The sequence below is a fragment of the Phaethon aethereus genome (assembly GCF_964289735.1).
Source record: "Phaethon aethereus genome assembly, chromosome: 9".
Classification (NCBI taxonomy): domain Eukaryota; kingdom Metazoa; phylum Chordata; class Aves; order Phaethontiformes; family Phaethontidae; genus Phaethon; species Phaethon aethereus.
Window position 1 is genome coordinate 2,509,837 of NC_138585.1, and position 17,497 is coordinate 2,527,333.

General features: G+C 40.5%; 1 protein-coding gene across 2 annotated transcripts; it reads right to left on the reverse strand.

Moving 5' to 3' along the window:
• Positions 1 to 753: 753 nt before the first annotated feature.
• Positions 754 to 17,120, reverse strand: MSL2 (MSL complex subunit 2; the record flags this gene model as incomplete). 2 transcript variants are annotated; one of them, XM_082003348.1, is made up of 2 exons in its annotated part: positions 754 to 2,351; positions 16,979 to 17,120. In XM_082003348.1, the coding sequence occupies 2 exons, from the start codon at positions 17,118 to 17,120 to the stop codon at positions 754 to 756; spliced, it is 1,740 nt and encodes a 579-aa protein (XP_081859474.1). The 2 variants fall into 2 exon arrangements, with proteins under 2 accessions (XP_081859474.1, XP_081859473.1); XM_082003347.1 differs by having other exon boundaries at positions 754 to 2,444.
• Between the last annotated feature and the right edge of the window lie 377 nt (positions 17,121 to 17,497).

Genomic DNA, 17,497 nt, shown 5'->3' on the forward strand with positions numbered 1-17,497 from the left:
AGGATTTGGCATGGAGGGCACAACCAATCAGGCACCTGACCTGTGGAATTGTCAAGAAAACAAAACAAAACAAGAGTGATGTTGTTAACGGGGACGGTGTATCCGAGTCAGCAGTTTGATGTTCACATCTAACCAACTGATCTTCCTGACCCTTGCCTGGAGACCAAGCAGCTTTTTGGGCTGTTAGCTTTCTCAATACATAACTAAACTTTTTTAGTTTTAAACTGCTCCGTAGAGTAGATAAGCGATTCTCACAAGCCGGAATTATCTACCCGTTTCAGACCATACTCCCCCAGCTCAATGCTGCCTTTCCTACAGGAATATTAGGTGATTTTTCTAGTAATGGTGACTGTAACTAATTGATAATTACTTTTCTACAACATAATCGAGCACAGTTTAGATGGACTAACTAGATACCACTTTTCTACATTTAAGCAGAAGGTTTGACTGAGCACAAAGCATGACCAAGTACAATGAGGTTAATATATTCCTTGCCAAAGATCTTGTGATAAAATCATTTACATCAGCAATTGATCTCAAACTATGAGGTGCTGTAAGAACTAAAAACAGTTTTAGGGTAACTCCTCCATTATCTGCAACTATTTCCCAGACACTAATACACATAACATAGCAATGAAAAACACTTGATACAAGTGATCTAAACGCAGGAGCTCCAGCAAGTTAAACAGAACCATAGCTGCCTTAAAACTGTAGCAGTTCCCCTACTGACGGCAGGGAAAAGAAAGAAAAGATTCAACAGTCATATCTCATGTCTATAGCTTCATCCAAACTTTTATCATCGTGTGTACTGGCAGCTAAAAACGTAGTTACTGGTGACCCTGTCACATTGATTACACTGGTGCTTGTGCTGGCATTGCGCACCGCAATGCTTGTCACATTAATGCCCAAAGTAAGCCTAGTCTGCTCCAAGGCCTTTTCTGGCACTGCAAATGCCTCCAGCTTCTTCTCCCCATTAGCCATGTAGGAGTTTTGGCAGCCACGGCATATGCAGTCAAGGCAGGCTTTGCGGTTAGAATAGCAAGGGCAGCGTTGGCCACGGCATGTAAGAACACTTGGATTTTGGGTGGCACGACCACATTTACACCCTTTCTTTTCTTGTGGCTTTTTATACACAGTTTTTGTTGGGCTTCCTGGCATAACATTACTGCTAGGAACTTTCTCCTTTGCTTTGTCTTTTGTTTTCAGCACCCCTGGTTTGGCTTTCGGGTGAGATTTCTTAGGGGCGTGTTCTAAATTCTTTTTCATGCTTTTGTTAGACAGGAGCACAGTTTTACTTATTTTGGGAGTAGTGCCTCCATTAGGTACAGTTGCAATGGGCTGCAAAGACATTTTATTTTCCTGTTTCACTGTTACAGGAGCCGATGCTCCCAATGTTGGGCCACAGATGATGCTGGAAATGGGGAGAGGTTGAACCTTTTCGCTGTCGCTTTCCGATCGAGATCGCTTTCTGTTTAACTTAACTACCTTAGGTGTGGCCGCTGTACACGAGATTCCATGAGGAGAAGCATCTGTGGACATGAAAATGTTATGGCTAAGAGGTGGGGGAGAAAGCTGCAGGAAAGGGCCATTAGTCATGTTTGCTTCCAAGCTGGGCTGCAAATTAGAATCACAGACTTCAGTATTCGAAACGGTCTCTAAGCTCCGGAGAACTTCCTCAACACTAAGGAGAAGCGAGCCACCTGGTTTTATATCCTCACTGAAACTGCAGATGTCAATGCCTGTTGTACACAAGTCACTAGTAGAAACTGTATCACACACAGGCTGCAGGCTGCTAGAGATGTCTTCAGTTTTTATATACTCTCCAGTACTACAGACATCAATTGTGTTTGCGTGTTCAGGAGAAGGAATATTCACTCCAAGTTTATCTACCGAAAGCCCATTACAATTGGGCAACCCATTGATAACGGAACCTCTAATATCAATGTTGTGTGTGCTTTCAGGTATTGATGTAAAACTAGCTGGAGGATCAGTTGTGAGTTCTGAGGTTGAAGGTACTGGGGAATGTGTCAAACACAAAGCCAAGGCTGTATCAGAAGGTTTTTCGGTCTCTTCATGGAGTGGTGACCCATCTTTGAGCAAAGCCAAAAGATCTGCAGAACAATCGACTGCTTGAATAATATCTCGTGCCAGTGGAGTTTGCGTTATGTATTCGCAGAGTTTCTTATAGCAGTTCACCAATATGCTTAACTGCTTATTCTCCTCAAACTGTTCGTAGTCCTTGCACCAGCTACATGACGGTTTCATCATCATCTTCTTGCCTTTACAAGTTTTGCAGACATAATGCTGACATGTGGAGTTGGTAGGAGCAATAGGATCTTGTAGCAAATTTCCTAAGGAAAAACAAAAACCAAAGATTACAATGGACTCAAGGCAGGTTTCCAGGATGGTATGGGATGAATTTTTTGTACTATCAAAAAAATTGCCTGAGAAAGTTCAGTAAGTCACAAGAAAAAAATACTATCCAGACAGTAGTCTAAAAATTTTCACAGCTGCCATAGCTGGTTTTAAAACAACATTAAATAAAAAAAAAATTTAGAAGGAAACGATCACAGCATCATTTGTGGTGCTGCTGCAGCCTTCAGAAACACTCCCAGCTAAAACACTACCAATCTCCTTCAGCAGTTTTTTCCATTGAAACTTGCAAAACGCACAAGATTTCTATGAATTTACCTAAAGTGCAACAACAAACTCCCATGAAGAGCTACTGCAGAGATTTTAATGAAATTAATGAAAACAAATGGCAACAGAGCAGAGGGAAACTCTAAAAGGAATGTACAAGTGATGAAATCTCAACCCCAAAAAGAAGACACAGCAGACTTTACTTTTCATTTAGCTGGGACTAGAAATAGAGCCTAGCTTTGTGACAATGCCATGAATAAAAGCACAGAGTTTTTAACTTTGCAAGCTACAAAAACAAGTAAATGGATCCCATGAATTCTTATAAACACTGAATAAAACACCTAGTAATATATTTGAATAAAAATGGGAGAGGGAAAAAAACCCAACACAAACCCAAAAAACTGTATTGGTCTCTAATGGATCACTCTTGTGCCAAACCAGCAGGTGCAACAAGGCAACTATTAACATATTCTGGGGAGCGGTGGCACCTGGTTTTCCAATTCAGACACACATCAGTGAAATAATACTTGAAATAGTGGTACTGTCATAGCCATGATGCTTAAATACTTTAAAGTGTCAACAACAGCTCATGTCCTGAGCGGGAATGAAGAAGTCAGAAGAAAGGATTTTCTCCAAGATCTTACTGTTAAGAATAAAAAAACCTAATAAAAATCAGTTGCTAAAGGAATTAAACACACCTGAGAGCACAGAAAGTTTCAGTCACCCAGTACTGACAATCTGGAAGGGTATGTCTCCAGATCTCTGAAACTGTAAAAACCTGGAAGAATGTTTTTGGGTTTTTCTTAAGAACAAAAAAAATGAAATATGAAAGAACAGAGGTAACTGAAATTCTGTATAGAAATAATCAAACTAGTAACTGTATGCAGAAAATGACAGTATTGCTTTGCTATTTCTAGCCAGCTCTAGGCCAGAAAGATATTCTAGTACCTAAATTAAATTTCAGATTATCTACAGCAACAGGCTTCCCCTCCTTTCCAAGCAGCAGCTTTTCAGCTTTGATCAGACTTTTCTCCCCATAAGAAGCCTCTGTTGGACGATTTACAACCATCAGTGAATTCTCACCCAGATTTTCCAAAGTGAAAACATGCTGCTATGAACAAATGAATAAAATTAAACAATTTGGGAAGAGAAAGCAAAGTGCATATATTAAAACAGACTGAGATTAAAAAAAAAAAAAAAGTGTTTAACAAAATATTTTCTCTCATCACTCACTTGCCAAGGAAATTCTAATCACATGGACCTTTCGTAACCGATTCTGTGATAGCACTTTGAAGGAACATAAGTAACTGGACCTGGCTGAGTTGACTTAGTTACCAACTAAAGAATAAAACCCAACCTTTCTACCTTGTATTACCTTAGCCAAGAAAGAATCCAAGCCCTCAGGTAGAAGAGCAAGACATACTATACTAACCCTTGGCTGTAGTAGCACTTAAAATACGAAACTTGTCCCCCACTCTGTAGCTTTTGTCAAAATGTTCCACTCCCTTTCCTAGCCTAACCCTCTGTACTTTTCACTATTCAAAACACTTTTGAAAATTCAACTTTTTGTGTGTGTTTAAATAGGAAATTTGCATTAGCACAGTAATTCTGCAACACTCTTGAATTCCATGAGTGAGCAGACTATCCCATTTTCCCTTTGAAATCTGAATTCTCTGGTACCTCTTTGGGAAAGGGCTGTTCCAGCCCTCCATCAGAGCAGTCTTTCAGCAAAAGTGGCTTGATGTACATTGTTATTTGTTGCTCAAAAAACAGGAGCCAGTGCTGAACTCATCAATACATAGTGTTTTTTTTTAATAAATGGAGAGAAAATCTAATTATTCAGAAAGTTGGCAGGTGGCACCCATCTACACAATGTCAAACAATGAGACCTGTTGTTACAGCGTGACTGGAACAGGGGCTGTAGGGAAATGCACAGCATTCGAACGCGGCTAATTGAAAGCGATATGGAGGAACACTGAATAGGAGAAGCTGTAGAACAGAGAAAGGTTCTAAGCACAATCACAGAAATACCTGACAGGAAATGCACTTCATTACTAAAGAGTAGGTATTTAACTTTTCTTTGCTAATCTAATGAGGAAGGACTGACTGAGGAAGGGTAACTCCACAAGAACCCACCATGAGAAGACAATAGCAAAACACTCTTCAAGTTAAGCAGTGAAGATTTAAAGCCAACAGATGGGACATGAAGTCACACAATCCAACCTGCAGTGGCTATGGCTTGAGTTTTTTAAAAGTTCCCTTTAAATTATACTATATAAACAGCAATGCAGGCAGAGATGTCCATCATGGTCCTAAGACTGGATTTGATTTTGTAAGAAAAGTTCATAATTCCCACAGGGAAAAACAAAAGAAAGCTTTAAATTACATCAGCTAGTCTCAGAAGTCATGTCCTTAAGCACAAAGAGTTCACAAACAGCTGTTTATCCCTTCTGGATCTTGAGTCTTTCCAACAGGACAGGCAGAAAGCCATGCTGGGAGCCATGCAGGAGGCAAACACACCTGACATTCATTTAATGCTTTGAGACTTCAGAAGCATCATAAAACTACCTGCATCCACAGTGCTTCCAGGACCAAAACCCCACCAGCATTAATACCCAGTGAAACGAAGCAGTTGGGTGTGTTCCTCAGTCCATCTATAGCCTCTTTTTGCTACTTACGATGATTAAGTATGAGTTATGATGATCAATGCTTTACAGATTATGAAGCACTAAAATACTTCAGAGATGGAACCAAATAATATATCGATTTAACTTTTAATTAGGTTACCAAAAAAAAAAAAAGTCCTCACCAACTGTGCATTTTATTTCTCCAAAAATAGATTTGGCTAGAACTGGTGAATGGGTACAAATGTGAAAAGAGGATACTGAAAAATTTAAATTTCCAGAAGCTTTGAGGAAAAAACGAGACAGACAAGACAAAACACTTTACATGCTCTCACTGAAGGAAAGAACAGAGCAAGTTCTACTCTCAGTGAATGCCAGGCAACCTACACGGGAGAGACATTAGGAATGCCTGAGCTGTGGGAATATTTTCAGCTTGTGCTCGTATCTCATTGAATATTCATTCTTCAGTCAAAGTTTCCTCTTGCATGGATTCTGTGGCACCTATCACTCTTCAGCTTTAGTATTGTTAAGGTAAAGTGAACCATGATATGCAAATTCACAGAAAATTAAGTTTCATTACTCAGGGAATGGTATTAAGTCAGCAACAGTGTCCCAGAAAGACAACATCCAAGCCGCTACCCAGAATCTGGAGGTACTAAGCTCTAGGATGTTCCAAACTGCTCGACTGTACAGGCTCCCAATGCATTAACACTCATTTGATGCTGCAAACTACCAGACCTTCCCACATTAAGATCATTAACTCCACCAGGAAAATAAAGCCAGGAAGGATTCCAAAATGTTATACAGCCCATCCTCAAACTCCTAAGAATAACCACACTAAGTTAGACCAAAGATCCATCTAGCCCAGTAGGCCATCTCACTAGTGGCCAAAAGCAGATGCTTCAGGCATAGAGTAAGAACAAGGCAAACTCTTAATACTTGCCCAGCTTTTAACTGTTATTAGCTGAGATACTTCTCATGGGACATGGGGCTTCCATGTACTCAGTAACCCTCAGATTCTCTCCTTAAGCTTGCCATCTTCTCTTTCACTGTTTAAAATGTAATCCATCACAACAGGCTTTGACAAGAAGTTCCCTGCTAAACTATCCATTGTGCTGAGAATGATATTTTTGTTTTGAACATTACTCTTACTAGTTTCACTTGACAATCTCTGGTTCTTGTGTTGGGTGAGGCAACAGTCAATCCCTGTCCTCTCTTCCACACTACTCTTGGTTTTATAGACATCGGCCACGTAACTCTCCAAGTTGGCTCTTTTCCAGACTGTAGAGAAGTTGTTCCTTACCTTGGATCACCCTTCCCCTAACTCTTCCACAGTTCTTTTTTGAGATGTGAGGGACTACAACTGCAACAGCATTAACTTACAGATGAACCACAGCTTTATAGAGTGCCATAATACAGTTTTACAGTCCTGATTTTTAGCATTTGCTTTGCTTTTTTGATTGATACTCAGTACTGAGCTGATACTCTCCTGGAGAATTGCAAGGCCAAGATCTCACTTGTGGCTGGTGGCCATCAGTGCCACCCCTTTCTATAAATTTACAAATTTATATAGATCTGCAAGTTATAAAAAATAGTGGGCTCCAAGAAGTTAATATTTTTTCCATGTTTATAATTTAATATTTATCTAAGCTAAATTTAATTTGTCATTTTATTGCAGTGTCACTCATCTGCATAAGATCCTTCCATGATTACTCAATGCAGGCCTTCATTTTTACTACCCTAAATAGCTTGGTATTACTAAACTTTGCCTCATCTTTTCTCACCCTCTGTGAGGGGTATATTAATACACCAAAAGCAAAATCACATTCTTACAAAGTTTCCAGTAAGAGGCTTTCCCTAAACAACATCAGCTCCTAGCTATGCTACTTTCAGAAAGGTTTACTAAACATCTGCATTAATAGGGGCACTTACAAGTAATAAGCAGCAAATACAGAATGAATACTTTTGATATATTATTTACAAACTTATCACAGCTGTCCTGGAAAGGCTGCTACCAGGAGGGAGGTCATTTAAACCACAAGGAATACTTCCTATTGTGTTCCTTAATGAGCATTACTTCACAGCTGCAGGAAGAGGGGAAGCATCTGCAAATTGTATCTTGCAGACCAAAGGGAGGAGAAGAATTAGGAATCAAAGCAATTGTTAGGTGTATATATCCAGCAAATGTGCTCCAAATGGATGAAATTCACTGAGAAGAAAGACTTGAATCGAAACAGGTCACCTCCTTCCATTCTCATCTATCCTCAGTACAGGCAAAAATATAATGCCCTAGAAACAGGGCTAAACACAAGTAACTATCACCCTTGGAAAAAGCCTACTGAAACATAATATACTGCCTTTTTAACAATAGTTACGTCATTCTTAAGACTTTGACTTAAGTCTTAATTTGATGAAGTAAACTAGAAAAAATGATGATGTAAAATTTTGTTACAAGTATAAATAATTAATCACTGGGGTTAATCTCCAACATTTGTCTGCCAAAACAGAGAGTCTTTAATCCTCGATTCCACTTGTATCACCAGAAATCACCCTCATTTTATAGCGTGCAGCAAGCATATGTTTCCACTTAATAGCCCAGCCCTCTACTCCCTTCACTCTCTACCTGCCTGAAGTGGCATATCTGCTACACAACACAAAAGCAGGACTGGCATCCATGAAGAAGGGGAGAAGACAGTAAGAAGGAAGCTCACGCACACCAGTTAATCAGTTAACATCAAACATCACAATGACCGTGATGGCATTTTTAAACCAAGTATTACAAAAAGCTTCTGTGAACTTGGATTAGTCAGAAATTCTACAGCTCTGTGAAACTAGTAAGGTTAAAACAAACAAAAACAACAAGAAGCTATAATCAATTTGATGAAGCACACATATGCTGCTATGTTACTCTTGAATATATGACAAAGCACCTCAAAGTAATTAAACAGAAGCTGGAGATTTAACAGTTGGACTGCTACACTTTCAGCATTTTCATTTCTGGATTAAACACAATCTGATTGTTTCTACTAAAATAATAAGCAACAGGCAGTAAGCTCTAACAAATGGTTACATTCAGGTGTCAGAGTTAACTGTCTCCTGAAGGATGGGAGCTAGTTCTTACCAACTGGCAATACCACTTGATAGGCTTTTTGAAGTTCAGCTCTCCATCTACCTGCAGCTCAAGCACTTCAGCTGAAGCAGCCTTTGAAAAAAGGCTTGCTCCCCCCACCACCTTCCCTGCACTGCTCCCTCCTTCAAACCCGTGCAGCATCTTTTCAGCTAAGAAATTATCAGCTAGATCAGACTGAAGAGCAAGTAGCTCAATGAGGTTGCAAAGCAAAACATGCAAGAGCAGAATATGATCGTAAAAGCATTTTCAGAGTTTGATTTAAAAAAAAAAAAACTAAAAGCCCGATTTGCAAAACTATTTGATGATAGACAGGCAGGCATATGGTAAGTAGTGAAAAGGTCTGTTAACCATTTGCATAAAAATAATGCAAATGTGTAAAATCTGTCTTATATGGGTGCAAGATCTGGATACTTACTAGAAAATAAGATAACTATATACGCTCAAACCCAGAGAAACTTCAAGAGGGGTTTAGTGCAAGGGGCAACTGGCAAGGACAAGACCACAGTGAAAGGTCTCCTTCCACAGATCTCAAGCCCTAACATAAACCCCTTCCAAATTGTACACTCAAGATGGTGGGCTTGAACCGTGGTCCAGTTGATACATTTCACAAATATTGTGAAGTCAAGAGGCAGGTTCACCAGGGGTATGTCAAGCTGTCCCAGTTAGAAAAATGTTTGGCAACTTCTCACCATACAGAAACCTACTGGATCACCTGGCAGAGGTGCTGCCTACACCCACTTCCCAGCATTCAGAAAACAAATCAGCATTTGTAGCGATCGTGCTCTTGGTTGAGAGGCATGAAGACGCAAGGCACGTTTGCAGCACAAAAACTTTGAATCTATTCTACAAAACGCGGATTGTAAGAGGAGTTCACAATGACACCACCAGAAATGTACTTATCCTTTAATGGTTTTTTGTGAGAGGTTTTGTAGACAGAAATAGTCTTATTCAGCCAAAAACTAGAATTAGAAAAAAATCACCCAAGACTTTCACCACACAACCCTTTTTCAGATCTGAAACCGTAAGAGTTTACCTGTGAACAAAATAAAGAGTGTTTCTTCCTGAAAATATCATCTTGCTCTTAGATCACTACAACAGTGCCGCCAGAATTTGTCCAAAGACACTCACAAGCATTGACAGATTCCCCATCAGGTGAAATGGAAACATGGAGGACACACAAAAAAGCATTAAAAAAAACCCCAAAAAACTTACTTCAAAATTTCATCAAGAGAAGACATTCTGCTGGCTGCTGAATATTTCAGAGCATCCTCCATCAACAAACTATGAAAAATTAGCTACAGAAATTACTACCCTCATTTAGCGATGGTCCTGACTAAAGAATTAATGATGGTATAACTCTGGAAAAGTAAAAACTGCACTATTTTTGTCTGAACACCAAATTAACCATGCTAAGAATACAGTTAAACTATTTTTCTGCATATTCAGAGAAATACAGTCAACTTCTTTGGCTAAAGTAAAAAACTGAAATATGACAACAAATTGCATTTTAACTGTAGAAGGGACTGCTTTGTTCTGACTCTAGTCCCTGAATAATAAACAACAGAACATATTTTACCAAGTCCTATGTCAAAGTTTTATTTCTGTTTGAAAGTCTTTGTGTTTAGAAAATCACTGACTGGAGAAATTCTAAATGTATTTTTAACAAACTGGGTGGCAAAGTTCAAACTTTGTAACGAACAGGCTTTAAAGAGATAAATAAATTCATCTTTTTCACCATCCAGTGTAAAATTTTCACATAGCGATGTCTTCTAAAAGTCACAGTTGCTGTATTTTAAGAGGTTTTAAATGGCAAAGTTAACATTTCTCCTATGGGTATAAGATTAATCTGTTTCTGTGCAGCATAAACACTCAAAAGAGTTAAAACTTGCTTTGAAAGTTATAGATCAAGTTAATTATATTGATCACATTCTCTGACCAAACAAAAGTAATGAAAACTGTTTTTTCCACCAAACAAAAATGCTCATGCCATCAAGATTAACCACGCAATCTTAAAGTAAACTGTGCTCTTCAAGCCCACTGGAAAAGGAGCAAGCAAAAGGCTCAGGAGACAGAGAATAACAGATTACATCATTGAAGGACTTCAAAGTGAATTCCGCCCTAAGAGCAGGAAAATCTTTACTATCTGGAAAGCACGGTGCTCAAGAACAGTTGTGCTGTGCATTATTTCTCAAGTCTTATACTAAATGAAAGAATCCTTCCTGGCCTCGCAAAGAACTCCAACATAGTATAAGCAACTGCTTACTCCAGATTTAGTCAAACTAATCTGTAAATCATAACATAGTAAGAAAACAAAACCAAAGAAATCTGTGTTTGAATGCACTATGTCCATAGACCTGGACGACTAAGTTGTCCCAATAAAGATGCCTCTTGGCAACATATTAACTTTTCTTTAAACACTCTGAAATGCAATCGGTTTAATCAATATCCTCAGGCAACCATCAAAACCCATCCATCATCTCTCATTGCTTCAAATCAGAAGCAAATCTCAAGCAACTCTCATCTCAAATCACATCAGAAGACAACACTGCAATCTTCACTTTGCAACCTTCTTCTGAAGCTCAGTATCAACCAGCTGTTAAGGTGGAAACCACAGTTACTTCTCTTCCTACACCTCAATTTTGTTCTAAGCCAGAGGAGTATTTTTAGTTTAGAAACCAATTTAAATTCAACTGGTAGAACTTTATGTTATCAAAACACATGCAGTACAATGCAGACAACCTTGAAAAAGCAGTTCTCCCAGGAGTCACACACAGGATTTCAAAACAGGAAAGGGAAACAGTGAATTTAAGTAAGGAGATTTTAGAGGAAGAGAAATCAACGTGTTCTTGGCTAAAAATCAGTGTATGCAGAGATATGCGAGTGGACATTTTATAGACAACTGTCCATGCTGGTTATCTCCAAATCAAGAAGAAAAAGAATACTTTGCAAGCAGAAAGTATTTGCTAGGTACTTAGTTCCATAGTCCATGCTCCCCAATGGCTGTTTCAGTGATTCTGGTTATTTTGCACATTGTTCAGAAATTCAGAAGTATTTTGGCAACCATTCATGTAATTTTTAAGGGGAAAATAACATACTTCTAAAAACTACCAATATGTAATGACAGTATTTCTCATCAGTGAAAATGGAAGAAAGAAGAGAATGTCAATGAAAAACACCTGCAAGAAAAGCACTGATCCAGATTACTTTTCAAACACAAAAGGCAACTCTGATCTGGCAGCACAGATCATGCATCAGCCTTCACTCTCCTTAATCTGAGAACAGACAAGGAAGGAGAGTTCTTGGCTAAACTTTTCCATCACAATACTTAAATACGCCATTTCACTTTAAAACTCTGATATCCAGGCTTAACTCACTTAGTCACGGCTCACATCCCAAACCAAAAATCCAGTATCAGGCATATAATTAAGTTTTATTAGTAGTGGGAATTTGATTCTTCTGCTACGTGACAGGAAATGGAATTTTTGAGAATGTTTCCATCTATTTCGGTGTCACCCAGCTATCTTATCTTCTCTGAAGGACTGTTGCATCCCTCAGATTGCCTCAATACCATCAGTGAAAAAAAAAAACACACTTTGTCTACTCTAGACCATAATTCGCTAGCATTCCATTTGCTTGTGGTACTTCTTCCCTTAGATATTTGTAGGCATTTTCATATGAAAGATTAATGAAGCTGTACAGGTCTAATTCACAACTTCCGAATGACAAAGTAATAACGTAAAGTAATAAACTCTACTTGGGATCCATAACGATGCCACCGAGAGCTACAGACAAGAGGTCCAGAGGAGGTCACACCACACACTGGCGTAGGGGGGGGAAAACTGCAAGAAGCAATGGAGAATTAGCTCAGCGAGGGGCAAGGAAGAAGAGTAGATGCCTTCACAGGTCCAACAATACAGACCAGATAGCAGAAAGATGGAAAACTCAAATATACCACTAACTATGAAGGCATTTCAAACCTAGCTAGCAGAATGAATTCCATAAGACTCAACTTATATTAACAGTATAAAACTTTCAAAAACTTTTATACAAGAGCAGGATAGAAATAACATCCCTATACTAATCTTTAAATAGGAAAACAAAAAGTCTGCAATTTTTTTTCTCTCTTTTTTTTAATCCATGCCATTCCCTGTGCTTGGGAGTTGCTTCCATAATGTTACTTTACCATTTAGCCTTCAACCCTCTAAAATTATCCAGAGTTATCTCCAAACATTTGACAAGAGCTCTATAAGGTACGGGACAATACTGTCACGTTGTTCTTTGTTCCTTCTCACCCCTTAATCTCCCCTAAGCCACATGTGTCTCACATCCCTTACTTAGATTACAGGATGTTTAAGGCAAGAACTGTATTATCATCCTGTAATTCTACAGCACAAGCTACAGCTGGGTTCCTGGCCAAATGTAAAGTGTTGTCCTAAAGCCATGCAGCCTTTCAAGCACTTTCACATTCTAAATCAGCAATAACAATCTTTCAAACACTTTTCAAATATCTTTCAGAGGTTCCTGGATAAAGTTCTCCCTGGATAAAAAGCTAAGCTGATCTGACTGGCAATCTGTCTCTTTCAAGCATTTTAACTGACTTTCAAAAAAGACTGTTAATGCTGAAAAACCAAGCAAACCTTTGAAGGACTTGCAGCAGCCTACATGGTATTTGAAACAGAGAAAGACACTTTTAAGAAGATTTTTATCCCAACAGGTAGTACTTTTAAAACATAGAAGTTTGTTGCATAAATCCTACTATTTTTAAATTAAAGGTGGTATTAACATGCAGTTTAATAATAATCACTTTAGTACAGAGCCTGAAACTGAGATTTCACACCCGCAAAACACATAAGGCACATAACCTTCTGTCTAACGCACACTCAGAAGGAGTTATTTTTGAGTTTTAAAAGCTCTAGGAAACATCACATACACGCCTGTAAAAGGACGATGCATTACCTACACCATCATCTAGGAAACTACCCCATGATCACACTTAAATCCTAGAAACATACACTGCTATACTATCAACATAATTTAACCTTTATAACATTAGGTAAGACAGAGACCTCAAATCCACCTAGAACAGATTTAGTTGACTTACAATGGCATACTGTATTTACATTACGATGTTCTACTGATGGAACTTCATGTGTGCCAATTTGAATCTAAAATCAGAGCTTTAATTAGAATTTCATAATTACGTGGGTCCAAAAACTTCTGCCACCCCTACTATGTGAGCTGTTTTAAAAGACTATCAGATCAAAACAAGATGAGTTGGCTTATGTCTGGTGCATTGAGAACATAGCGAAAGCACAATAATGTTAGTTAATTTGTATAGCTGTCACTAATTTCTTCTAAAAACATTTCTCTAAAATTAAAGGGTCATTCCTGACTGCAGAATTAATACCTGCAACATAACAAAGCATTACAGAATGCAGCAAGATTAAATACTGAGGAAAGGCTGATGACATAAGGAGCACTAATTTGGGGCGTAATTTCACAAGGGAAGTCCTAGAAGTCCAACACTTGGAACTTTAACAAAGCATAGGGGTTTCATGCATTACTGCTAATTCATGCAGCATTTCTCCAACAAAGCATGATTTTTAAACATTCACAGTCAAGACTGCATTCTACTAAAATCTGTGCAAGGGAAGTACCAGATGCTCAAAGTTCCATGTACATGAATCCATACCCAGATATTTGGATCTCATGGTCTAAACATACAAATAGGGTAGAAAGAAGTGAGCATCTGATGAGCTTTTAAATATTTTTTAAAAACCCACACTGTAAAGTTTTGCATGGTCATAGCACTCACTCTTGTGATCATGACATCTCACAAAGTAATCTTTACTTCAGAACTTAAACTTTACCTTTTAAATCCCTAAAGTTAAAAAGGTTTTGACAGCTGACTGGGCTTTAAATGATCTTAAATATGCAGAAGGTATAAAAGCTCTTAGCACTAACGTGTATAAGAGAAAAATATATTTTAAAAATACCATAGCAAGGTCAGGGGGGCAAAGAGAGAAAGAGGCACCAATATTCACCTGTGACAGAAGCGGAAGAAAAGGAACACAAAAAGCAAACAAGAAAAAGAGAGTCGATTTGCCTTTACCAATCTGAACTGAAGATTTATGACTGCTGGTCAACACCAGAATGGACAGTTTTCTATCAGGCAGGACCACTCTCCCATGACTAACTGCCTGCAGGTTCAAGAAAGGACACTTCACTAACTTTGAAGGACAGAAACTGTATTTTACTGTATGGCTTCACGAAGAATCTGGTATTTACTCAGGCCTCTGTATGCTACCATCCCACAAACAGGAGCCCAAGACATGGAGAGAGAATACTGGGCAATCACTTGTAGATAACTATTCGAAACAAACAGCAGCTACAGTTATCTGAATGCTAGCCACAGAAGAAAAAAAAAAACAAACAAAGCAGTAACCTTAAAATTGAAAGAGAATAAGGGATGAAGAAAGTGGAACCATCAAGAAGTAGTTTGTAAGCAGGAGTATCCATGGAAGCACAGGTCAATAGAGAAAACAAACTAAAAAGCATGGTCTGCTCTACTAAGCTGAGTGACAGAAAAGCCAAGCAAGAAAAGCTGAAGAGGGGAAAAATAGCTCAGGAATTTGGGCAGGGACAAATTCAAGATAGACGATTTCAATAGCACAGAGTGTAAAAATAAGATTGCAAAAGGCCAAGAAGGGAAGAAGTCAAGGCAAGGAGAACAAAGAACACATTTCAGACCAGTCTTAAAGTGGAGATACCACTCCAGATATGTGCCAGATACCACAGAAGTTAGAAACACGTAATCCCTATGTAAATATTTTATATTAAAAAACCCGGTAAGATGTTATCATATTTTTAGGCAAAAGCAGCCTGACTGACCAAAAGCAAGAAGGATTTCTGGAAAAAAGCACAGTTAGGGATTGGAATTAATGGGGCCTAAGGTAACAAGCAAGAGAGATAAAGAGCAGAGGTGGACTGATATTGACATCAGGGTTACACGAGTAAAAAACCCAGATCCTTAGACAAATTATTTCAGGAAATGACGACGCAGTGATCCTGGGAACAGGCTCCCTCTTTCCCAGCACAAACAGATCTCTATTTTCTAAGACTTTAAGTGGGAGGAGCCAATAGCTACCGGATAGGAAGCATCCCACGCTAGTTTAACAGCCTCAACAGTTGAAATTCTGATCCTGTAAATAAAATATTTAACTTTATAAAGCCCAGTAATTCAATTAAATCTCAGTGTGACAAACACACATTAGTAAAGATAAACACGTGCAAACGTAGTGGACATAACTCCACTCAGTTAAGTGAATACAAACCCACACACACAGGGCCAGGACTTAAAATTACCAGAGGAGGAAAAAAAAAAAAGGAGCATTAACAAAATTAATCAACTGAGAGGTCTAGCAGTTCAAGCTCCCTCTCCCAACACTGACCAAGGCTTCAAAGGAGAGTTGAAGAAAGGTTGACAGCTTATTCCAAAGCTTCCTACCAGGAACAGACACGTGCCCCCACTTCATAAACACAGCAGAACGCAATTGCCTCCCAGTGCTCCCCAGGCTGTAATACTGAAATTCCGGCTGCCTGCCTTTGCCCACAAAATGCAGAATGCTCTTTTTTGGCGGGGAGGGAGTGGGGAAATCCTAGCAGACTTTCAGCCTAGTTTTTTTTATGGTAATTATTGTTATAGGACAATTATCTGCTCTGCACAAAAAAAAGAAAAAATCCAAACCTTGTTTCTGTGTACTTAAAATTCCTGGCTTTCAATCTGAATTGCTTTTTTGTTCTTTACATTTCAAGAAGAGGAGAAAAAGTTAAAAGTTCTTATTTCCTTGCCTCTATGGTCTGTATATTGTTTTGAGTATCTTTTACCACACTTGCTCTTAGTCATCACTTTTTAAAAGCAATTACTCCACTCTACCAGGGTATTCCAATAACCCCTAGTAACTGCCATTCCCTTTATGAGACAGTGGCTGAAACAAAGTGTTGCATTTTGGGGAAAACACACTCTCTCAACACAAACAACAAAATATTTTCTTTACAGCTTGTATTAAATAGACAAATAACGCCTTTCTAGCTTTTTGACCAATACTGCCCGCAGATCTCTCCCCACCTGGGGTTGGGGCTTGTTTTTTTTAGGGGGGTGGGGGTTGTAAGACGAAGAATATTTTCACCTCACCTTTCCCAACTTGCAAAACACCCACACCGCTCCCCACGCCCCCGGGCCGCGGCCCCCCCACGGGAGACGCGCGGCCCGCCCACGTGTGCTCCACCACCGCCGCCGGCCCCCCCCCCCTCCGGCTACGCGGCTGCGGGGGCTTCCGCGGCGAAAGACTGAGGGGGAAAAAAAAAAAAACCAAAACCCGCAACAACAAACCAACAACTTTCCCGAGCTGCCGCCGTGCGTGAGCCCGGCTCCGTGGCGGGGGGCCAGCCCTACCGCGGCGTTTCCCCCAGCGGCCGTGGCGGGGCCAGCGCAGCCCCACTGGGGCAGCGCCGAGGCGGGCTCGCCGGGCAGCGCGGCCCGGGCGGAGGCTCATTGTGCAGGGAACAAAAGAAAGATCCTCACCGCAAACGCAGCAGGAGAGGGACTGCCTGAAGTAGGGCAGGAGCTTGTTAATCTCTGTAAAGGACTGGGGATCCCCAGGGTCGTAGTTGAGCACCAGGCGGCTCGCTGAAACGTAGAGAGCAGTGGCATTCACCGGGTTCATCGCAGCCGCTCGCACGCCGCCGGCTCCGGGGTGAGAAGAAGGCGCGGCGCCGAGTCCGTGCCGGCCGAGGGGGCAGGTGGCCCCGGGGCGGGGGCAGGCCGGGTGTCACCTTGGTCCGGGGCCACCTGGAGCCGCCCCGCGGCGGCGGCAGCGCGGAGGCCGCGGCGGCCCGGCGGCCCTGTCAGAGGGGCCGCGCTGGCTCCTCCTCCGCCTCCAGCGGGGCCTCGCTCCTGAGCAGCGGCCTCGGCCCGCCCGCAGCCACACAGCGCAGGGAGGCGGCAGCGGCGCTACTCCAGGCTGCGGGCCATGCCGGGCCGCCCTCCCCCGGGCCCTGCTCCTCTCCGAACGGACGCTTCCTTGGCCGCTGCGGGCCGCGC